At 50.8% G+C, this 22,227-nt stretch overlaps 11 protein-coding genes across 11 annotated transcripts; 7 read left to right on the top strand and 4 right to left on the bottom strand.

Moving 5' to 3' along the window:
* Positions 1 to 747: 747 nt before the first annotated feature.
* On the top strand, positions 748 to 1,899 carry COCCADRAFT_22687 (uncharacterized protein; the record flags this gene model as incomplete). Its single annotated transcript, XM_007709735.1, has 1 exon — positions 748 to 1,899. One exon carries the CDS (start codon positions 748 to 750, stop codon positions 1,897 to 1,899), a length of 1,152 nt encoding a protein of 383 aa, XP_007707925.1.
* A 1,171-nt stretch (positions 1,900 to 3,070) lies between these two features.
* On the top strand, positions 3,071 to 5,833 carry COCCADRAFT_22686 (uncharacterized protein; the record flags this gene model as incomplete). Its single annotated transcript, XM_007709734.1, has 1 exon — positions 3,071 to 5,833. The coding sequence occupies one exon, from the start codon at positions 3,071 to 3,073 to the stop codon at positions 5,831 to 5,833; it is 2,763 nt and encodes a 920-aa protein (XP_007707924.1).
* Positions 5,834 to 6,404: 571 nt separating this feature from the next.
* On the bottom strand, positions 6,405 to 7,054 carry COCCADRAFT_22685 (uncharacterized protein; the record flags this gene model as incomplete). The annotated part of the gene is made up of 2 exons (XM_007709733.1): positions 6,405 to 6,664; positions 6,922 to 7,054. The coding sequence occupies 2 exons, from the start codon at positions 7,052 to 7,054 to the stop codon at positions 6,405 to 6,407; spliced, it is 393 nt and encodes a 130-aa protein (XP_007707923.1).
* A 681-nt stretch (positions 7,055 to 7,735) lies between these two features.
* On the top strand, positions 7,736 to 8,590 carry COCCADRAFT_84669 (uncharacterized protein; the record flags this gene model as incomplete). The annotated part of the gene is made up of 2 exons (XM_007709780.1): positions 7,736 to 8,334; positions 8,398 to 8,590. 2 exons carry the CDS (start codon positions 7,736 to 7,738, stop codon positions 8,588 to 8,590), a joined length of 792 nt encoding a protein of 263 aa, XP_007707970.1.
* Positions 8,591 to 9,905: 1,315 nt separating this feature from the next.
* Positions 9,906 to 10,619, top strand: COCCADRAFT_22683 (uncharacterized protein; the record flags this gene model as incomplete). The annotated part of the gene is made up of 2 exons (XM_007709732.1): positions 9,906 to 10,160; positions 10,218 to 10,619. The coding sequence occupies 2 exons, from the start codon at positions 9,906 to 9,908 to the stop codon at positions 10,617 to 10,619; spliced, it is 657 nt and encodes a 218-aa protein (XP_007707922.1).
* Positions 10,620 to 11,759: 1,140 nt separating this feature from the next.
* Positions 11,760 to 12,719, top strand: COCCADRAFT_33030 (uncharacterized protein; the record flags this gene model as incomplete). Its single annotated transcript, XM_007709750.1, has 1 exon — positions 11,760 to 12,719. One exon carries the CDS (start codon positions 11,760 to 11,762, stop codon positions 12,717 to 12,719), a length of 960 nt encoding a protein of 319 aa, XP_007707940.1.
* Positions 12,720 to 13,843: 1,124 nt separating this feature from the next.
* On the top strand, positions 13,844 to 14,672 carry COCCADRAFT_33029 (uncharacterized protein; the record flags this gene model as incomplete). The annotated part of the gene is made up of 2 exons (XM_007709749.1): positions 13,844 to 13,941; positions 13,991 to 14,672. 2 exons carry the CDS (start codon positions 13,844 to 13,846, stop codon positions 14,670 to 14,672), a joined length of 780 nt encoding a protein of 259 aa, XP_007707939.1.
* Positions 14,673 to 15,191: 519 nt separating this feature from the next.
* On the bottom strand, positions 15,192 to 17,864 carry COCCADRAFT_84792 (uncharacterized protein; the record flags this gene model as incomplete). Its single annotated transcript, XM_007709779.1, has 1 exon — positions 15,192 to 17,864. One exon carries the CDS (start codon positions 17,862 to 17,864, stop codon positions 15,192 to 15,194), a length of 2,673 nt encoding a protein of 890 aa, XP_007707969.1.
* A 799-nt stretch (positions 17,865 to 18,663) lies between these two features.
* On the bottom strand, positions 18,664 to 19,339 carry COCCADRAFT_84884 (uncharacterized protein; the record flags this gene model as incomplete). The annotated part of the gene is made up of 3 exons (XM_007709778.1): positions 18,664 to 18,702; positions 18,774 to 18,971; positions 19,025 to 19,339. The coding sequence occupies 3 exons, from the start codon at positions 19,337 to 19,339 to the stop codon at positions 18,664 to 18,666; spliced, it is 552 nt and encodes a 183-aa protein (XP_007707968.1).
* A 263-nt stretch (positions 19,340 to 19,602) lies between these two features.
* Positions 19,603 to 20,315, top strand: COCCADRAFT_84825 (uncharacterized protein; the record flags this gene model as incomplete). The annotated part of the gene is made up of 4 exons (XM_007709777.1): positions 19,603 to 19,654; positions 19,728 to 19,780; positions 19,836 to 20,132; positions 20,193 to 20,315. 4 exons carry the CDS (start codon positions 19,603 to 19,605, stop codon positions 20,313 to 20,315), a joined length of 525 nt encoding a protein of 174 aa, XP_007707967.1.
* A 543-nt stretch (positions 20,316 to 20,858) lies between these two features.
* On the bottom strand, positions 20,859 to 21,887 carry COCCADRAFT_22678 (uncharacterized protein; the record flags this gene model as incomplete). Its single annotated transcript, XM_007709731.1, has 2 exons — positions 20,859 to 21,182; positions 21,240 to 21,887. The coding sequence occupies 2 exons, from the start codon at positions 21,885 to 21,887 to the stop codon at positions 20,859 to 20,861; spliced, it is 972 nt and encodes a 323-aa protein (XP_007707921.1).
* Positions 21,888 to 22,227: the final 340 nt, after the last annotated feature.

Raw genomic sequence — 22,227 nt, 5'->3', positions numbered from 1 at the left:
TCACGGAACAACGACCAAATGGTTTCCGAGTGCTGTTCTCAGCGTCACGTACGTGTTCATCCCACAACGGCTCCTGAGCAGAGAGATGCCCCAGCGTCCTTTCCGTTTAGCCGCCTCCGCATTCGGCCCTGTCCCACAGAGCGGTCCTTTATCAATTTTAAGCGGGTAGGAGGTGCACCGAACATGGTGTCTCACTGTCGCCAAAGCATGGTCTGCCACACCCCAGACTACAGCCACGCCTTGGCAGGTAGTCGGATACTGAGGCTCCGCTATCCTCAGGCTCTTGTATGCGCCTCAGACACCAAGGCAAAACTGTCAAGCAAATCTTGGCGGGCATGTCGTTGCACATCACCCCTCTTGGCAGCTGCGGGAGCATACTTCGCCGGTAGCAAGTGACAATCACGCTACGTGTGTCACACAACGATAGCACAGGGGACCAGGCAAGCCACATATGGACGTTTACTAGGGCATATCCAAGAAAATTCAGTAATGGCGGAAAATGGATAAAAGGTACTGCATGGTCGCGTAGACAGAGAATCATCCTCATCCCACATTCACTCCAAGCCTTCAGCCTTGCTTTTCTTCCTTCTTTAATACCTTTCCATTCTTTAGCGACTTTGATAGTCTGCCAGCAATCACTCTCTTTGCCATTTTAACAAGATACGTCTGTGACGTTTAATCATCTACAAACTTTAATCCCCGCAATTTAAAGTCAAGTCTATTCCAGTCTTTACATTTACTATCAACATGTCTTTCAAGGCTATTATCACCTTTGTCCTCGCTGCCGGCTTCGTTGCCGCAAAGCCCATCAGCCACCAGTCTGGCCTCAGCCTCGACAGGCGCCAGATCGATGTCAGCTCCGTCATCAACGGCTTCAACCGCAACGATGGCGCCTTCAACTTCATCGACGGCTTCAACAACTTCAACAAGCAGCAGAAGGTCATTCAGATTCAGCAGCAGAAGATACAGATCGTCAACGACGACCGCTCCCGCCAGCAGATTGTCCAGCAGATCCAACAGGTCCTCATCGTTGACCAGGTCAACAACGGCTTCAACAACGATCTGAACAACCTCTTCCGCAAGAGCAACTTCCAGAACCAGTTCCGTGACAGCAGAACGGATGTCATCATTGTTCAGGAGATTGTCATTGTCATCGATGATGGCCGTGGCGGCCGTCGTGACCAGAGCTTCTTTGCTCAGAACGTCATTGTCGCCAACCGTGGTGGCCGCAACAGGCAGAGCGTCATGATCTTCGACTCCCGCAAGCTCATCGCCAGCGACATTCTCCGCGACAACGCCTTTGACAGGATCGGACGCTTCAATGGCATTGCCGGTGCCACTGGTCCCATTGACTCAGGCCTTCCCCTCAAGACTCTGGGCTACCAAATCTTTGACCAGCGACCCCGCCACGCCAACATTGTCGAGGATCCTGCTGCGATCCTCGGCGGCATCTGGCAGGGAGCAGTCGAGGACCTGCAGCGCAACAACGAGGATGAGAACGATAATAAGCTTAATGAGTTGCTTGCTGCCCAGGAGCTTGAGGAGCTCCTGAAGCAACAGGGTAACAACAACGACGATGAGCAGAAGAAGCAGCAAGAGGAGCAGCAGAAGCAGGATGAGCAGAAGAAGGCTGAGGATGCTGCCAAGCAGGCTGAAGAGCAGAAGAAGCAGGATGAGGCTCAGAAGGCGGCTGACGAGCAGAAGAAGCAGCAAGAGGAAGCTCAGAAGCAAGCCGATGAGCAGAAGAAGCAGCAGGAGGAGGCTGCTAAGCAGGATGAGGCTCAGAAGGCGGCCGACGAGGCCCAGAAGGCGGCTGATGAGCAGAAGAAGCAGCAAGAGGAGGCTGCCAAGCAGGCTGATGAGCAGAAGAAGGCTGTCGAGGCCAAGGCTTCTGCTTGAACGATTTCTTTCTATCTATGAGGCGATCTTTTCTTACGAAGTAGTTAGTGCACTGGTTTGCAGCGACGGTAAAAAGGTATACGAATGATCCATTTGGGAGTGATATCAATGGGAATAGGATGTGGTCTATACAGTTATTATATATACCCTATATGAGGCTTGTGAACAACTTTCGTCTTCCAACATTTTACAGTGTGTGATTTTCCATATTTCAGCAGCTTGTACCATTTTCGCAATTTGCAAGATCAGAATACTTCTTCTGTCTAATCTAATAATTGCCAGGAAGACCATTCCGGGCATATACCGCGTCGGACAATGCCATATGCGACTGTCAGAGACGTCAGAATAGCTTAATCTGTACTTACCTGCCATTTCGTTCTGTAACTACAACTGTCTCGATCTTTGTTGGCTATTATAGTCTCCCTATACAATACTAAACCCAGTTGAAACAGAATAGCTTACTGGCAATAGTCCGTGCTTAATTTGCACTACAACTACGGCAACATTCTATCCGGTCAAGCAGAGCCATACATTTTGAAATAAGCAAAGCTGATGGCTACGGTTGCTTGCACGCTCGTACCAGGCGTGACTTGTCAAAAGTTAAATGCTCCCATTGTAGCTCTGACGTGTCGATGAGGCCCACGCCGGATCATCTCGAAGGTTAGGCACCCCGCTTCAAAGGAGTCATACCGGGACACGCTGTTCATTGGTGTATCCAGAGTCGAGAAGTGCTTATTGAGCCACGATTTGATGTTGGGCAGACATCTCACGATGTCCGGGTACTCGCACCGAGCCACGCTAGTCCTATCCGGGAATGACGTGCCAAGCAGTGACGTAACCTTGATTGGCGGGGATGCTGCGACCTGACCGGAAACTTGCAGCAGGTGCCCAGAAGCTTCTACGTGCAGGGTGGAATGCACGCCTAGCTTCGAGACATGACGAGAAATCACTCCACATCACTGGTTGTTTCCTGATACTTCGCCCTCATTTGCGTCCAACTTATATAAATCTCGCCTGAGTCTTGTCCTACCCAACTTCTTTTGATTCTGCAGAGATACCCATCAACCAAAAGTGTACATACACCTAGTACAAAAACCTGATAGCAGGTTCACAAGCGCACGATTTTCATCTTGGCTTCAAGCCATAAATAAGGCTATAGTCACTAATCAAAATGACTTCATTCGACGCCTATACCGACCGAGCTGCAAAGGCCCTGGCAGACAGTTTCGATCTCGCCAAGGGCTATGCACACTCACAACTCACACCTCTACACCTCGCGGTGTCGTTGATAGATCCACCCAAGGACCTCGCAAACACAGTCGACGTACCCCCACCACCGCTATTCAAGCAAGTCCTCGAACGCGCAAATGGCGACCCACAAGCCTTCGAACGTAACCTCAAGAAGGCAATGGTCCGGTTACCAAGTCAAGATCCCCCGCCAGAGCGCACATCACCCTCACCAGCCATGGCAAAGGTGCTGCGTTCTGCGGAAGAGCTAAGCAAGACACAAAAGGATAGCTTCATTGCCGTCGACCATCTCATCATGTCGCTCTGCCAGGATTCGCAAATACAACGGATCCTCGCCGAATCAAACGTACCCAACACGAAGCAGATCGACAATGCCATCCAAGCACTTCGAGGAACAAAGCGGGTGGACTCGAAGACGGCAGACGCCGAGGAGGAGAATGAGAACCTCAAGAAATTCACCATCGACATGACGGCCATGGCACGAGAGGGCAAGATCGACCCTGTCATTGGTCGTGAAGACGAAACACGACGAGTCATTCGTATCCTGACTAGGCGAACCAAGAACAACCCTGTTCTCATCGGTGAGCCTGGTGTTGGTAAGACTACAGTCGTTGAAGGTCTTGCCCGCCGAATTGTCGATGCAGATGTACCAGCAAACCTGGCAGCATGCAAGCTGCTTTCACTCGACGTCGGTGCTCTAGTTGCTGGCAGCAAGTACCGCGGAGAGTTTGAAGACCGTATGAAGGGAGTGTTGAAGGAGATTGAAGAGTCCAAGGAGATGATAGTGTTGTTCGTCGACGAAATCCATCTCCTCATGGGCGCTGGATCTTCTGGCGAGGGTGGTATGGATGCTGCCAACTTGCTGAAGCCCATGCTGGCTCGTGGACAGCTTCACTGCATTGGTGCAACCACCTTGGGCGAATACCGCAAGTATATCGAGAAGGATGCTGCATTCGAACGTCGATTCCAGCAGGTCCTCGTCAAGGAGCCTTCAATCCCCGAGACCATCTCCATTCTTCGAGGACTGAAGGAGCGATACGAGACGCACCACGGTGTCACCATTATGGATGGTGCCATCGTTGCAGCTGCTACCCTCGCCGCCCGCTACCTCACCCAACGGCGGCTGCCAGATTCCGCTGTCGATCTGATCGACGAGGCTGCGGCAGCTGTCCGTGTCACCCGAGAGTCACAACCCGAAGCTCTGGATAACCTCGAGCGACGCCACAGACAACTCCAGATTGAGATTCACGCCCTCTCACGTGAGAAGGATGAAGCCTCACAAACGCGTCTGAAGGAGGCCAGAGCTGAGGCTGCCAACATCGAGGAAGAGCTGAGGCCACTTCGCGAGATGTACGAACGCGAAAAGGGCCGCAGCAAGGAGATCCAGGACCAGAAGCTCAAGCTCGAGGGCCTCAAGACCAAGCTCGCCGAGGCTGAGCGTATGCGCGACATCCAGACTGCCTCTGATCTCAAGTACTACGCCATTCCCGATGTCGAGCAGCGCATCAGCGAACTCGAGCGTGAGAAGGCCCGCGCAGATGCTGAGATGTACTCACACCAGGCAAGTGGAGGTGGTGAGTCTCTCCTGAGTGATGCCGTTGGTCCAGACCAGATCAACGAGATTGTCGCTCGCTGGACCGGAATCCCAGTCACTCGTCTCAAGACCACAGAGAAGGACAAGCTGCTCAACATGGAGCGCCACCTACAACAAGTCGTCGTTGGTCAGAAAGAGGCTGTCACATCTGTCTCCAACGCCATCCGACTTCAGCGCTCTGGTCTTGCCAACCCCAACCAACCACCAAGCTTCCTCTTTTGTGGTCCATCCGGTACCGGAAAGACTTTGCTCACCAAGGCTCTTGCTGAGTTCTTGTTTGACGATCCAAAGGCCATGATCCGATTCGACATGTCCGAATACCAGGAGCGACACTCTCTCAGCAGGATGATCGGTGCACCACCTGGCTATGTTGGTCACGATGCAGGAGGCCAACTTACTGAATCTCTCCGTCGGAAGCCGTTCTCCATCCTGCTCTTTGATGAAGTTGAGAAGGCTGCCAAGGAAGTTCTTACCGTTCTCCTGCAACTCATGGACGACGGTCGCATCACCGACGGTCAAGGCAGAATCGTTGACGCAAAGAACTGCATTGTCGTCATGACCTCCAACTTGGGTGCCGAGCACTTGTCGCGCCCCAATGCACCCGATGGCAAGATCGACCCCACCACCAAGGAGATGGTCATGAACGCGCTGCGCAACTGGTTCCTGCCCGAGTTCCTCAACCGTATCTCATCCATTGTCATCTTCAACCGTCTGACGAAGCGCGAGATCCGCAGCATCGTAGACGTAAGAATGGACGAGATCCAGAAGCGACTCAACCAGAACGGAAGGAACGTGCGCATCGAGATGACACCCGAGGTGCGCGATTACCTTGGTTCTGCCGGCTACTCGCCAGCATACGGTGCCAGACCACTGGCCCGACTCATCGAGAAGGAGGTGCTCAATAGACTTGCTGTACTCATCCTCCGCGGCTCCATCAAGGATGGTGAGACGGCGAGGGTGGTGCTCGATGAGGGTCACGTTGCCGTCCTGCCAAACCACACGGATAGTGAAGACGACTCGGAGATGTACGACGAGTCTGACGCTGTCCATGAGCTGGATGACGATGATGCTGGCATGGACCTGTATGACTAGAGGGATAAAGAGGAAGCATCTGGGATGTAAAAAGATGATGAAAGATGTCTTTGAGCACTGGCGTTAGTTGACTGGGAGGGTTTTTTTTTTCTTATCACTTGGGAAACTTGATGTCCATGATCTAAGAAGGCATCATCACAATGGGTTTTTATGAATTATGAATGATGATGGATTGATTGACTTCAACAGGTGCTTTTGATAAGCATTCTAGGTTTTAGCATACTTGGGCATTAGTGTCTTGTATATAGTTAATGAGACAAATATTTCAAAAATAATCTTCTGTGTTGGTGTCCAGTGTGGTAATTTACTGACTTGCGAATGAACTTGACTTGACTTCGAGCAGAGTACCAGTAGAATACTTCGTGAATATTTGCTAGTAATGTTCACTCAATACATACAATAACAATCACCACAATGATACACTTCTCCAAAAGAGTCATTTGAATTCATCAACTTTTTTGTCATTTCTTCGTTGAACGCTCCCATGATGGACCACTTAGCCAAATACAGGTTATTTTGCTTGTCTAAGCCCGGGTATATTGCATCCCACTCCACCACATACTCGAACATCCTAGTAGAAGAAACCCAGAATCTTGCCGGCAACGTGCTTCCTGCGGGCCTCCTCGTGGTCCATGATACCGGCGGAGGTGGTCAGGACAATGAAACCGAATTGACGAGAGGGGAGTAGCTTGACGACCCACTTCTCCATGTCGCGGAGCTGGACGTTGTAGCGGGGGGAGATGACACCGGTCTTGTTGATACGGCCGATGAGCTGGATGACGATCTTGCCGTTGCGGTGGTCGTCGACCTCCTCAAACTCGCCAATGTAGCCTGAAAAAAAAGTCAGTGTATGTTGCGGCGAAATAAACATCAGACGTCATGAAACGGTTCCGAAGACGTGTAAGTCCTCCGCAGTCAATATATCGGACACTTAAAGGTCAATGATCGTGGGAATCGAGATCATTAACTAGTTATCAGCCCGAAGAGGGGGGAAAGGGATGCGGATGCTGTTTCGGATGCGGATGCGCGCCTACGTCGTCGTTCGGAACAGGAGTTCAAGATGTCTGTGAAGAAGAAGTTGTACGTACCGTGCTTCTGCATGACGCGGAGGAACTTGACAATGACCTTGGAGGAAGGACGGATCAGGACCTGGCGCTTGCCAGCCTTCTCGGCGTTGTTGATGGCGTTGAGCGCATCGTTAAGGACGGAGGTCTTGACCATTTTGGCGGCGTGTGGAGATTCTCGGTGGCGGCGGAAGGCGACTGAGGTATCTACGCGCAGAAATTGTGGTTAGCCTCCAGATGCCAGAGCGTGGAGAGTGCCCTCAGACTGCAAGCATGAGGGTTCTTCAGCTCTTGTCGCAGAGGAGAAGCAGTGTCGCCGCCATCTCTGTGGACGACAGCGATTGCATCCCCAGGCTCTGAAGGGCACTCGGGTTGACAAGGGACATACCTCGGCTGGTGCGGGTGGTGAGCGGTTGAGGAGAGTCGGTGAGTATAGCAAAAGTTCGAGTTTGACGGGGAAATTGGTGTGGTGGGCCGTGCGCTCGCTAACTGGACGGTGCGTGGCTTGGCAGGACCGACTGGACCCTTGCGTGCTTGACGGGGGAACCGGCCTCTATACCTACACCCATGGTTCAACCCTCACTGCACGCGACCATTGTATTACAGTTTAGCTGGGAGATTGCTATATTCATGTTTAGACACTTGATTCATACATGTAAAGAAGAATTCAATCTGACCAACATACCACCCATGTTGCGCCTTCACGTGCCAACGCAATGTCTAACCGCTTTAGTCATGACGTAGCACGACTTGCTTTGCCCCCCAAGTGTATCTGTATTCCGAATCTTGTATCTAGCACTTCACATCTTCACCAGATACTCACTCTCCTGTCGCAACCATGTCTGAAGCATGCTGCACGTGCGCTACGCTCCTTACGTCGATACCACCTACATACGACGAGAAGACGGAGAAGCCCTCGCAGTTTGAGCGTAGACTTGACTGCTGCGGCCGCGCTATATGCGCCCGATGTTTAACAGATAACCCTAGATTCCAAAACTACTGTCCATTCTGCCAGATAGCAACAGGACCATCGGCATTGCCTCCGCAGGGTCTACGCGATCCTCCTACATATTCGCCACCAGACGAGCACCTGGCGGACGACGAGTTACCACCCTACTCAGCACATAATTCATTGCAAGCGCCACCCGAGAAGTCCAAGGCAAACGGTGAGGATGCGCCGGATGTGCTGCATTTTGTAGACCAGAATAACGACTCGGTACGCTCTTTATCTCTTCGATACGGTGTTCCGGCCGACGCCCTCCGCCGAACAAACAACCTGTTTGCCGACCACTTGCTAGCCGCGCGCAGAACAATTCTTATACCCGGCGAGTATTACAAGGGCGGGGTCAGTCTTAGTCCGCGGCCGCTCGAGGGCGAGGAGGAGGAAATTAAGAAGACGAAGTTGAGAAAGTTTATGGTTAAGTGTAAGGTGGCGGAGTAAGTTGCTGTGTGCTGGTATCTTGTTGGTAGTGAGGGATGTATGCTGACTTGGGTGATTAGATATGATGTTGCCCTTCTCTATCTCGAACAAGCAAATTACAACCTTGAGCAAGCGATAACTGCGTTCAAGGCCGACGAGGAGTGGGAGAAGGGACATTCTTTAGAGGCAGCCAAGAAGGGCAAGTCCAAGGCTTCTCAAAGTCTGGGTCGTAAGAAATGGGGGTTCGGAGGCCTTACTGGCCAAGCTTCGTAGCACATGAGCCACTACCGTTCTGGTCGATGTATGTTATACCAATAGACAGTCTGTGCGTTGACACTTCATGTCTTGCTCTACTTTCCCATGTACAGGCAAAGTTTTCAACACAATCCCCACCCAAACCAAACAAGTTTGCCCTGAAACTCCTCACTGTTTTGGTATGAGGGGAAGAGGGTGTGAACGATAAAGACCCCGCCCGTTTATTGCCAATGGGCCCATCCATACCGCGCGTCTTGCAAGCACCATGGCTTCCCGTTGGCTGCACATCAAAGCAAACTACAGACCAAAAAAACCTAGTCCTCGAGCTGACTGACAACTTCGCAACACTACGCCGTCCCGGCCATCGAATAACAGCCCTCGAGCAACCCCCCAAAAACGCACGTTGGATCAAACTGTGAAACGCCAACTGCACAAGCGGGCGCTTCGCAAGGAAAAAACCCAGGGGATTCGCACATGTGTGCATGTGCAAAGACCGGGGGAGTGGGCTGCTTCGGGGCAAAGTGTCGGCGCTTACACAGTTCACTGTTCTGTGAGAAATGGTATCCTTGCATGCTGATTGGCTGGCAAATCTCATAACAGGGGGGCCACCAAAATAAGCTGCAGTGCCCCTAACGAAGGAATCGAGTTATGGGGATGGTAGGTAAAATGTACCGCATGCAGTAAGACAGCAAAGTAAGGGTGTAAAAAGAGAGACCAATACTGCTATTCTGGGTGTTGGACTGCATGGGTTACGCGCTTGCGAATGATGGCGCTGGGACCACCACACCTTTGCATGTATCGTAGCGCTACTATGGCAGACACGACTGGGTAGTCACAGCGGCAAGGCAGATTGGGCCCGTGTGTGTGTTTTTCCTTCTTGCTTCTCGTTCGTCTATTTCGAGGTTGCGCGAGTAATATTTTGGGAGTGGGGAGGTTGCAAGGGGATGCTCGGCCGGGTAGCGGCAAAGGGTGTTCTGTGGGCTTGAAACCGCAATTGCGACCAAGTCGTTTTAAAGGCATGTTGGCCACCCGTCTTGGGTGCTTACTTTTTTTGTTCTATCCAGCTCAGGCAGTAAGGTTTTCCTCTTAGACGAACGGCCTCAGGAACGAATATATCTGGCTCTTTTCTCGTTCGTGTCTTTTTGTTTCTTCGTCACTGTCGTTGACATACTCTTTATTTATTTTATACACGGACGATAAGGAATAGGTGATCCTGGTTGATACCTTGTTCGGACGATACAATCTTTACATCCTTGTTGTTTTGTTTCATTCACCCTTTCTCAATTACGAGTAATACTATCAGACCGGAACTTGAGAGAACAAGATCGTCAAGATGAAGATCAACCCCGCTCCTTTCCACATGGCCCAGGCTGTCATCACTGGCCTTGTTGTTGTCCTCAGCATCGCTATCCTCGGTACTTCGGCACACACTCTCCGTATCTTCAACGAGCAACACCTGTCCAACCCATGGTGGGCTCCCATGTGGCCCCAGCACTTTGATGTGCAAGGAACCAAGGCACTGGTCGCTTCTTCCGTGGTTACATTGGTCCTCTGCGGCGCTTTCTTGATCGCATCATTCATTCCCAAGGTACGTGTAGTTCTGTGGTAGTGCTTTAATAGAGTCATGTAGACTAACAGGTGACAGTTGGCACTTCGTCAGAAATACACTCTGCGCGCGCTTCTTTCTTTGGCAACACTGCTCCCTACTCTTCTTCTTACGCTCATTACTACTGTCTGGGCACACATTCTCAACGGAAACGCACCCGATGTCGACACCATTCAGACATGGACATGTAAGATGCAGAGCTCGCGGCCACTCGAGCAAGACCTACCTGAAGGCATTGCTATGCCGCCTGGCATGGGCAACGGCGACTTCAAGTCGCTTTGTCAATCGAGCAAGTTTGCGCTCTGGGGAACCCTTGTCGTCTTCCTGCTGGTCGGTGCCAGCACTGGTGTCACAATGATTACTTGGATAGCAGACAAGTGGGCTGCCAGGCAGCACAGGAAGGAGGTCGAGATGGGCAACATCCCCGCCAATCTACCTTGAGAGTGGCAGCAGTATGTTCCATCTTCTCCAAGATGAAGGTTTGCTTAAGGGCTGGTTGGGTTGGGTTCGGAGGCGAGTCAATTGTTTAGTATATCCCGGGGTTTGTCCTCACAAGGCGAGAAGACATGGACTTGTATTTTCTGTAAGGCGTACTGGTGTTTTTGACGGAATAAGGCCTCCCGGCGGCGGGTCATGGGATGTTATACTTCTTTCGGTTTTACGATTTGGATAAATGAAACAAGTCTCAAGCGGCCAAGCAGCAATGCCTCATCCCTTCGACGTCTGGACAGTGTGAGGGCGACGATTCGAGAAGGGCGATTAGCCTCGTTCAAAGGCGATAAGGGCTAGTTGCGCACGAGCGATGGATGGGCTTGTAGGGTATCATGGGAAGGTGGTAGCGAGGTACGTTGACGTAGTCGCAATTCCACTGTCTTTAAAGATACGTGTCGGCAGTGTCGGAGCGCCATAACGCTTGCTGCGATGTCATGGCATCTGATGGGCGCTAGCAGGGATTGCAGGTGTTTGTCGCTGAGCAGAAGCAACAGCAAAGCCGGTGGGAAGAAAATGTCTTTTGGATGGGCCAAGATGCGCCGTCTCGAGACAAGACGGGAGTCTCAGCAGTTTCAGCGGCGGAGGGAGTCTGGAGCAAAAGTCTCAGTGCGTGTAGGTAGATGAAAGCGACCCGTACTCGCCCTCGTCCTCGCGCCTCTGCCTCGGACGCGGCGCGCGTGGCTTCATATTAGCCCGCCTCCCGCAGTGGATCCCGTGAATAAGCTGGTCAGCGATCACCCTCCTGTCCCCATTGCCCTTAGTTTGTCGCGTCATTCCAGCTGCCGCCATCCGCCTTGCTCGTCCCCATACTGCCATAGACAGCCCCAAACTATCTTTTGCGCCGGTGCCCTTCAATCTTCCGCTTCGCCAGTGCTGTCGGACCATCGAACCTTTTCTATCCGCCGTTCTTCGACGAGCCGAGCAGCCGAGCAGCCGATCAGATCGATCCGCCCCCCGACACAGGGCTCGAGCGTGCATTCAAGCGGCATCAGAAAGATCACCCCTCTCCACTGCGGCAGCGAGGCTGCATAACTGTCTGGACTGCCCCGGCCCGCGCCCTCTTCCTCCTCCTCTGCCTCTGCAATCGCCATGCACCATTGCTCTACACCACCTACACTCGCCCAACAACACCACCCCTGCAAGAAACAGTTCCAGCCTAGCATCACAACCTATTTTGAGGTGCGGGACGGCTTGCACAACGGAGACCACCTGCCGGGCCTAGAGCCAATTACCCGTCTGCGACACCAAAACACACGGCCAATTGCCCACCCCCGAGACCACCTTGCCTCCCACGGCCCTCCCCACGTCCAAGCAGACTTGCTGAGCGTGGGCATGCGAGTACGCAAGAGCGTGCCCGAAGGCTACAAGACGCATAAGATGCTCTCCTCACCCTCGGACCGCTTCGCTAGGCCGAGGCCTCGCCCGGACATCAAGCCCCCGCCAGAGGCCGTGCCCGACCACTACCAGCACCAGCGCGAGCTGCTGCCCTTTTGTGGCCTACACAACATTGGCGGCTTCGCTGAACAACCCACCACAAACCCTCACCTCTACACGACTTCTCCAAACCGCCAGAGACCCACCATTGCTTTTCCACTCACCGCCGACGCCTTCACCCAACCCTTCCCAGACCAATCTGCCGCAGACAGCGGCTACGACTCCACCACATCGCCCTCCTCGCAACGTCTGCACAACCCCTCAAAACGCTCCTGGCACGACGAAGACGAGCTAAGGCCACTCAACACAAACTTCCTCTTCAATGGCCGCTCCTCGACATCAAGAGGCGCCAACTTGGCCGTTGAGTTCGACGACGTCCCTGTCAGCCCATTGAGTGAAACACCCACCCAAGGTATAAATTCACTACCCCCCGTACGACAGTTTGCGCAGCCCAGATCCAGACGTACCACAAGGCGGACCATTAGCGACGACGACATTGACATGGACTTTGAAAACGCCGCCCGGATCGAGGGTCGCGTGGGCGCAGGCAGTAATAGTGACTTCGAAGAAGCTGACTTTCTGGCCGACGAAGAGGTTCATATGAGTGGTGTTTGATCTCTTTTCTCTCTCTCCATCTAAGATCTTATAGCGGCCTCTTTTCTTGTCTTCTTTTTTTTGAGTTTGATGCGCCTTTTGTTTTTCTGCTCTTCCGTTTGCAAATCATGGCATATGGCGCTACACGGTGAAGTTATTACGAAAGATGATATGTCGTTCATGTCGGCGCGTATACCCGAAATGTCCTTTTCTTTTTTTCCCTTTCCTAGACTTGGTCTTTTTTTCTTTTTCTTTTTCTCCTCTTCTTCTTACTCTGTTGTTCTCTCTGGTCTCCAAGTTGTATACTGCAGGACCTGATAAGTAATCTAGTGTATGTATGTGTTGAACTGAAAATGATCAAATAATCTCTTTGTCTGTTCTGTCACTGTTGTGTTGGGTTTATGCAGCATTACTTACTTCCTCTTCTGTGGTGATTGCGTAGCCATTTGTTGATGCTTTCGCACGTGAGAGCTGGGCAGCTATATCGTACCTTCCTGCCATAGCCCTGATTATGTCACGTACACGTGTGTCGCTTCCGTCTCCTCACCCGGTGAGATCACTGGGATTGCCCTCTTCGTTTCCTACGTCCAGACGTCCCTACAAATGATTGCTTTTCTTTCGCTCTCTGCTCGGAAGAGCTGTTGAAAACTTCACTCCAGAAGCCGTACTTGCTGGCGGAAGACCTGTAGGTAACGATTGCATTTCACAGATCGAAATTTAAAACTGCTAAAATCAAAACAGAATTTTAGAGATTACAAACTCAACTTATGAGTACCAATACTGTTCTTTAAGCCTCGAGTTTCTTCCCACCCCTCTGCTATCAGCGCTGTGAAGGTGAGGGTGAAGGTAGCTCATCTTCTTCAATAGTGGGACTCGCGGCTCGGCACTCGTTTAGTGATAGAACAAGTCTAGCTACTCTTGTAGTGTAAGTGTCACCAGTAGAAGACCAGTCTTTCCTAAACAGGTATTAAGTTCACCCTCACTTCTGTTTGCACGTGAGAATTCACATTCACCGTTGCCCGCACAAATGAGTCGCTTACTCATCCACAAAGATATTTAAGTCTCTTACCGACTCAACCGTGTACACAACTCCAAAAACCGAACACACTACATATCAGCGCTGAAATTCCTCTCGAATACCCATAATGCCCGACACAGGCAACACGAGGAAGCGCCACCTCGATGAGGCAAGCGACCTCAAGGCGCGTAAAAAGTTGCATCTTCCTATCGACGAGGGGCCAATGTCAGAAACCCTCCTTGCAAGTACAATCCGTGTTACTAATGAGATCAAGGCTCACTTCAGAACCTGTCAAAGTTATTGTCGGGATATCCGAGACGACCTATTTTGTAGATGAGGCATACCTTCGTGCAAGCTCTGACTTTTTCAATAAAGTGCTTGACGGGGATTGGAAAGAGAGCGCAACGAGGACTGTCACATTATCTAAAAACATGCCATGGGATTTCAGTATCTACGCCAAATGGCTTTACAGTGCCTGCCTTTATATGACGGAGCCAGATGATAGAACTTACGACAAGAACCTGGACATGACAATTGACAAAGAATACAATAAGCTGAACGAATGCTATGAGCTAGCCGACTTTCTCCAAGCCATCGACTTCAAAGACGCGTGTGTGGATTGGATAATTGATAAGATGGTGGCTTATAACGAGTATGCTTTTTATATTGCCGGGATAATCTACGCGCACTCCCTTAAATCGTCGCCCCATCGTCAATTCACCATCGACTGCGCCCTGAACTTTTGGCAAAAGGGATCCTTTGAGCTCATTCTTGATAAAGAGTTTCCGCAAGATTTCCACAAAGACTTGATACATGCATTAGGTTTGCCCATACGGAATGGTTTTAAAACAGTTCCTGTAAAGACATACTTCAAAAACATCGACATGTGCAAATATCACGAACACACCAAGAACAACAAACCTTGCTATAAAGTAAGGTACCCGCATCTCTCTTGAGCATGTTCACATGCATTGTAAGTTGCACAAACATTCCCATGCTACCTGACTGAACTAACTTTCCGACACCTAGACCATGATCATCCAGATTGAACGGACCTATGGAGACCAAAAAGACACGAGCATTAGGGTTGGCAGACCGGGTTAGCACATGCAGAATATCCAAAGAGACGAACTCATTTCATGGTCCATGGTATAGTCTCCTCTCATAATGGAGCTAATCAGCTCATAGGAGGAATTACATTCCATAATAGTCTAGTTCACCCTCTTACTTTGGTGGGATAGTCGAATATTTGTTTTACAAAACCCAGTGCTCTAGAGCGATTCCCACCTTTTCCCACCTCTGCAACATAACTTGAATGATACGATACTCTATATTTGATAAACACTCCATCATCATCACCGCCTCATGATCTTGATCTACCGATCCCGATGCATTGAAAAGAAGAAACGCCAACGCTATGCATACATGCGTGTAGCAAATACACAACCCACCTCTCCCTACTCATAAAAAACCTCTTATGACGTCGACTTGGTCAGCAAGAACCCCACATTACACTCCGGCTGCTTCAAAACATTGAGGAAGACATCATCATCCACCGCAACCGCCAGATCGTCCCCCACATCATTCTCTGCACTTTCCTCGTCGGCACTCTTATCCATACCCTTAAGAACCTTGGTATCAATATGCCGATACTCCATCAACATCCTCAACTTAGGCTGCTTCGCCGCGCGCCTGGCCTTAATCTTCGCCTCCTGCTCCTCGATATTAACCTCGCTGGCTTTCCGAAGCATTGGGTATTCCTCTTCTTCTTCCACTCCTTCCTCAGACTCTCCATTCTCAGGGTCAGGTGTACCTTCGAGCTTGCCCCGACAGTCGCACGTACAGCCGAGTAAATCGTGAGTCTGGCACCCTTCGCGCTCATCTAGACGAAACAAGTCGCGGAGTTCCTCTTGCGAAAAAGAAGATGCAGAGGCTTTGTTATCTACAACTGCGTTCGCGAGACCCATCTTCATGACTTGGCGCTGGTAGATTTTCTCGTCGAGGCCGCCTTGCACGAGAAAGCGGTACACCTTACATGGCAGTTTCTGGCCGTCGCGGTGAATGCGCGCCATGGCTTGGAGATCGGTGGCGGGGTTCCAGTCGATGTCGAAGAGGACGATGCGTGAGGCGCCGATGAGGTTGAGACCTACGCCGCCTGATTTGGCGGAGAGGAGGAAAGCGAAAGAGGTTGTTTTTGGGGTTTTGTTGAATTTTTCGACAAGGGCCTGCCGCTTGGAGGCTGGTGTGCTGCCATCGAGGCGGAGGAAGGTGTAGGAGAGAGAGACGAGCAGGCGCTCGATCATGTCTAGTGTTGTTGTGTAGTTTGAGACTATAACAATTTTTTCCTCGGTCGTGGTGTAGATGGAGTGGACGAGGCTGTCCAGTAGTCGCAATTTTGCACTTGAAGCACTCGAGTTGAGGATCTTGCTGGGAATGAGTGGGATGATGGATTGCAGCATCTCGGATGGCGTGTCATCATTGTCCTTGGACGATTTGAGTAATGAAGGGCTGTTGCAGACTTTCTTTAGAACATTGATGAGCTGCAGCGCAATGTCCGTACTACCCAGCGCAAGTCTAAATGTTGGTGAGTCGAGAATAGCACGGTAAGTTTCCGCTTGTCCTTTGGTTGGCCGACAAAAGACAATGTGCTCAGTTTTCGGTGGTAGGTATTTTGAAAGGACTTCTGCTGTCCGCCGGATCATGAACTGACTAGTCAGAGTTACAAGCTCCTTCCAGCGTGCCTCGCCTTTTTCGAGCTCTGCTTCACTTGCGTCCGGCTGACGACTACGCATAATGGGCAGTTCAAATGATCGCTTGAAGGCGGATCGTTGCCCAAGGAGTCCAGGGTTGACGAAATCGATGGCAGTATAGAACTCACCAAGATCATTCTGTAGTGGGGTACCGGACAAGATGATACGCCTCTCGGTGTTCAGAGACTGGATAGCAAGCATGGCCTTGTTGTTCGCCGTCTTCAACCTATGACCCTCGTCTGCAATGACGATGTCGACACCACTGCCCTTCTTCAGCTCTTCTTGAACGATACGAAGCATCTCGTATCCCACAATCATAATGTTGTAAGACTTGCCCATGGTGAAATTGGCAATTTTCTTGTTCTTTGCATCCAAGACAAATACACCGACCCTCTCATTGCCGAGCCACTTGCGGAACTCACGTTTCCAGTTATCTACTAGACCAGCAGGACAGACGATTAGGGCTTTCTTGATAACAGGAGGAGAATCATGTATCGGATTTTGCTTCATCAGTGTCCAGAGAAGTGTGATGGTCTGAAGCGTTTTACCCAAGCCCATTTCGTCAGCCATGATGGCACCCTCGCCCTCGCATCGCATACCCATGACGCATTCATACAAAAATTGTACACCCTCGCGCTGGTGGTCTCGGAGGTGTTTGCTGAGAACCGGATCGACAACTACATCAACTATCTGCTTTCCTTTGGGACAGGAATCAGGTCGTTTCATGATGAGGGCGTTGGGTGCATTTGGGTCGTGACGGGGTTGCGGAATTGACGGATTGCGCTGCGGCATGACCGTAGTAGATAGCAATGGTGTTTTGAATTGCTGCTTGCGATGAGCCGAGGGCCTGTGCTCGTGAATGCTCTCCTTATCGTTGGCAATTTCTTGGGTCTTTTTCGAATTTGGCTTAACTGATGACAGAGACTTATGTCCTGGCTCAGGCCGCTTTGGCTGCTGTATTAGTGCAGCTGCAGCCTTGCCTAGGAACATACGTCCCGAAAGGTAATCCGCCTTCTCCATAGAATTCTCAACTTCTATCTCTCTTCCACCGATGGATAGTGTGGATCCAGGAAGTAGTGGCCGACTGCATGCTCCCTTTCCCAGCTCTTTCCCTGTCTCGCTGTCGTTGAGCGTGGCATATCCACCCACGACAGCAAGAACACCATCCCCGTCCCATGTCTTGTTCTTCTTGGTCGTGTGTTTTCGCCATAATACCGTATAATAGTTTCCTTCGAGACCAGGGGGTAGGAATTGTGCTGGTGCTGGATTGTTCATAGTGTTGAGCGGTTGGCGGTTGCCCGCCGACAGTGCATTGGATCCAATTCTTCGTTTCTTGCTCGGTGGCTCGCCATTTTCGGGACGTGGGCGCGAGAGGGTGAGAGGCCGGAAAGGTTTCATGGTGAGCAGCTTCACTCAACAACTAGCATCTCTGTTTGCGAGATGGTTGTTTGGGAGGCGACAAAGGTGGAGGCGAAGTAGCGGCAAGCGCGACGCGCCGAACCAAAACGCGGTCTTGCGTTATCACGTGACATTACCATATCACTCTATTCGATGAACCAGGATTGATTTGCGCTTGAACAGTTGCATATCTCAAGTGCTGTCTCTAACAAGCAATTAAATCCTGTCTCCGCCTCAAATTGATAGTACAATAACATCGCAAGCTTGTTATCCTTCTCTCTTCATCGGCATTAGCATGTTTTACAAGTTCATGACTTTGCTATCATGCAATGACCTTGTTCACTCCAGGACTATTGTTGATCCCAAAACTGTCTAAAAATAAGAGAGAATTGAGTATAGGTGTTGGGTGTGCACGCATAGTATGAGGGTGCGGCATATCAGGTGATGTATCCTTTCTTCTTTTCAATGTAGAAAACGAAACCGAGAAGCGGATATACGATGGCACGAGTGCTGTATATACCCCACTGAGGGGCAAATATTCTATTCAATGCTCTCCACACTTATTCGCTGTCTGAGTCTCATCTATATATACACAGAGAAACCCTAGGGTACGTCTATTCTAACAGTATACTGTATTAGGGATTTGTTAGGCTGGTCAACTTATGTGTGTTTTTGACAACGCGATTTTTCATTGTAATTTTTTGTATTCGAATAGTGTTTTTTGACGCTACGCAGCCCATTTCAACTGGCGACACTACGGTCGATGCAACAGTGCGGGCAATGCTACGAACGATCTCCCTCAATCTTGACCTGCATTTGAAAACTCACCCTTGTAGTACTGTAGTCGTTAGCCGATGTCCGTTGCCACGCATAGGTCTGGAGCCAGACTTTCAAAAAGACCGCACTTACCTCGGACACATTTCTCGCCAGCTTTGGGTCCCTCAGTCTTGATTTTGCGGTCGGTATACTCCAGTTGTTGACACCCCACCACCACCTCCGTATCCGCGCGCCTACACCCTGTCCACTGAACTTTGTTGATCGATTCCAATGCCTCCAGCCGTTGAGGAGGAGGGTCCATAGAACACCCTGTGCAAAACACATTATGACCTATTTCTCATCAGCATGTGGATCCCACCAGAAATATGATAAGCGCATGGTACCTGATCTCGCAGCGTAATCCACAGCACACCCTTCCATCCATCTGCATGCTCAATGCTCTTCAAGTAGCTTTGTTCGAATCGGAGGTCTGGCAGCGGAGGCATTGCCTTGTTCCGCGGAACCGGATCCAACACACTGAGAGGAATCTCGTCTTCTCCAACATCAGAGGCGTCAGCATCGGGGTGCTCATTGAGATGGACTGGCTGTTTCTTGGATGCGGCGGTCGATGGGTTCACGTCATGTCGCGGTGATGGATGTCGGTTGATGGATGCGCCCTGCAGCACCGAGCCGACTTCTATGGGTGCGTCTGAGTCCATGGTATCTGTCGATATCTCTGGTCGCGACGTTCTAACCTAGAAACGAAGCAATGTACAGGTGTAGGACAGTGAATGTCCTGGCTTGGCGATTGACGTCGGAGGTGTCTGCGTCTAGCGCAGATGGACCCTTGGTGGCGGCAGGCGGGACCTCCAAGTTGGCGGGCGCACGGCGACACAACCAAGCCCAGCAACCCCACAAGCCAGGCCCTCGACCACTCTTACCTTCACCGCACCCTAATCCTTACCGCCAACAAGCCGCCAACATGGGTAACCAACAGTCAGGGCTGCTCGACAACATCGCCTCAGGCTCGAATTGTACGTAGGCGGCTGAAGAGAAGGCTCGCCTGCAAAGGGCCTGGCCAAAGGAATGCTTGCTGACGGCACGTAGTCGACCGCGAGGAGGTAGACCGCCTAAGGAAGCGGTTTATGAAGCTGGACAAGGTGCGCAATTGAAGCTGCACCAACAAGCCACACAGCCTGACTAACTCCCACTCAGGACAACTCTGGAACCATTGAGCGTGACGAATTCCTGGCCCTCCCTCAGATCTCCTCGAACCCTCTCGCAACACGAATGATCGCCATTTTTGACGAAGACGGTGGCGGTGATGTTGATTTCCAAGAGTTCGTCTCTGGCCTTTCAGCCTTCAGTAGCAAGGGCAACAAGGAGGAGAAGCTACGTTTCGCATTCCGCGTATACGACATTGATCGCGATGGCTTCATCAGCAACGGCGAGCTCTTCATAGTACTGAAGATGATGGTCGGCAGCAACCTGAAGGACCAGCAACTGCAGCAGGTGCGTGTGCACACGAGTGCCAAGGCGATGAGCGCTTGAAGCCGTACTAACAATTCGTAGATTGTTGACAAGACCATCATGGAGGCTGACCTAGACCGCGATGGCAAGATCAGCTTTGAAGAGTTTACCAAGATGGTTGAGAACACCGATGTATCCATGAGCATGACCTTGGACCAATTTTAAGCGCTATTCCCTATCACAAATACAACAACATCTCCTGATACGAAGGTTTTCTCGGCGAGGCGTTCACGGTGTTGCAGGCACACTTGGGATGGACTTGAAAGTACTCGATATCCATCGATCCAGGGGTTTGGTTCCTGAACATGAGCAGTGTGCGCGAGGACGCTGATATTGACAAGAGGCAGTTGTGCAGCTTACTAGATGCAATTTATCTTCACAAGAGATACCCAAGGCGGCCATTTCTCTATAATGCAGGAACGGCCCGATTCCGCTCCTACTCTAGCACCAAAACACCAAAGCGCCCACTTCTACCTGAGCTTACATATCATTTCAGTCTTGAATGCAATTTTGAAACACCTTCTTGATCATCATCCTCTATTGAACCTAACAAAGACTAAACTTGACCAAGCAGCGAAGAAACGAATTGAAAAGAGCATTCTAGCACACTTCCTTCAGGTTGTATGAAAACGCCTATGCAATCGCGAACCCTAATCACACAAAATTCCAGCACACGACTAGTCTGTACAGAGCAACTTCATGGTTGTTCTACCGCCAGATGTTTCCGAACTTTGCTTTTATACTGAACCAGGCTCCCGGCTCCGCACGCAGACGCGCCAAAAAAGCCTCAACATCCCTCTTGATGTAGTGCAAACTCCTAAGCATACCACCCGCACTCTCAGACATACCACCAAGTTCATTGCGAATCTGGTCTTCCATCGCAGCTCCAACGCCGGAAAACATGCTATGAATCTCCTGATACGCATGCAAGTCGTCGGACGCCCCCGTCATCAGCGCATCCAAACCCGGCGGCAGACACCCAATCGCCGTCATATGCGGATCCGACAGCGTCTGAAACAAGCCCTGATAAACCTGCAGTATTTGGAGCGCACGCTTGAAAACCCGTTTCAGCGGCGCAACTTCACTTACAACTACACTATACAAGACTTCCATCTTATTTAGCAACGCCCCTCGATCGTTAAGCACAGACCTAGCTGTTATATTCTCGTTCTCAAGCGTATCAATTAGATTCGTGAAAACGTCGCTGAAAGCTTCGCTCTCTGTCTCTACCTCGCACGCATGCGAGACTAGGTCTGCCAACCGAAGTTCACATGCTGCCAGAGCCTTCTTGTCGCGTTCGCGCAAGCGCTCGAAGTTCTCGGCCGCATGCTTGTTTTCTGACTGCAGTTTGTGAATGATGAATTTGTGCTCCGCTAGTTCGCGTTGGAGCTGCTCCTTCTGTGCTTCTACGTGGCTGACTGCTACCTGGTCTTTTGTAGCTTGCGTTAGAGACTCCTGGTAGCGAATTGCGCGCCGCTGCGAATCCTCGGCAAGGACTTTGTAGTACTCAATTTGGTGGTGGGCTTGGTTGAGATCGACCTGGAGGGTTTGGACGTATTCGGCGTAGTTGGCTACTTTCTCTTTGTCGTTTTCTCCGGCTTTTTCTTGGTATAATTCTTGTATCAGGATGGCTTGTTCTTCGAGTGCCTGTTGTAAAGCGTTGTTTTCGGCTCGCAGTTTTTCTTCTTTGTATTGAAGTTCTACGATTTTTTGGTGTAGTTCTTCGGTTTCGTCCATTGGTACGGGGGGTTCTTGGCTTTGGAAGAGACGCTGCGGCTAGGTCCCAAGTTAGTAGCCGGGTTTCTTTTGGGGAAACAGGTTGGAGTTTCATGGTCTGAAGGCAGGATTGACCATATATGGCCTGGGACTTTAACATTGTTTAGACATTGTTGGTGTGCAGTGAAAACTGCCAGGTGAAGTAACCAGAGCCACTGATCGCGGCGCTCTTGAACAATGTATTTAACTAAAATGGCATGATGTCTTGACAAGGAGAGATTCATTGCAAGGTTCTTAGCTCGCCTGTTTTCTAATTTCTCCTTGAAATGCAAAGACAATTAAGACACAAGCTGATACTCGA

Source organism: Bipolaris zeicola (genome assembly GCF_000523435.1).
Source record: "Bipolaris zeicola 26-R-13 unplaced genomic scaffold scaffold_11, whole genome shotgun sequence".
NCBI classification, from domain to species: domain Eukaryota; kingdom Fungi; phylum Ascomycota; class Dothideomycetes; order Pleosporales; family Pleosporaceae; genus Bipolaris; species Bipolaris zeicola.
The sequence above is the reverse complement of the archived record's forward strand: the minus strand, read 5'-3'. Positions and strand labels throughout refer to the sequence as shown.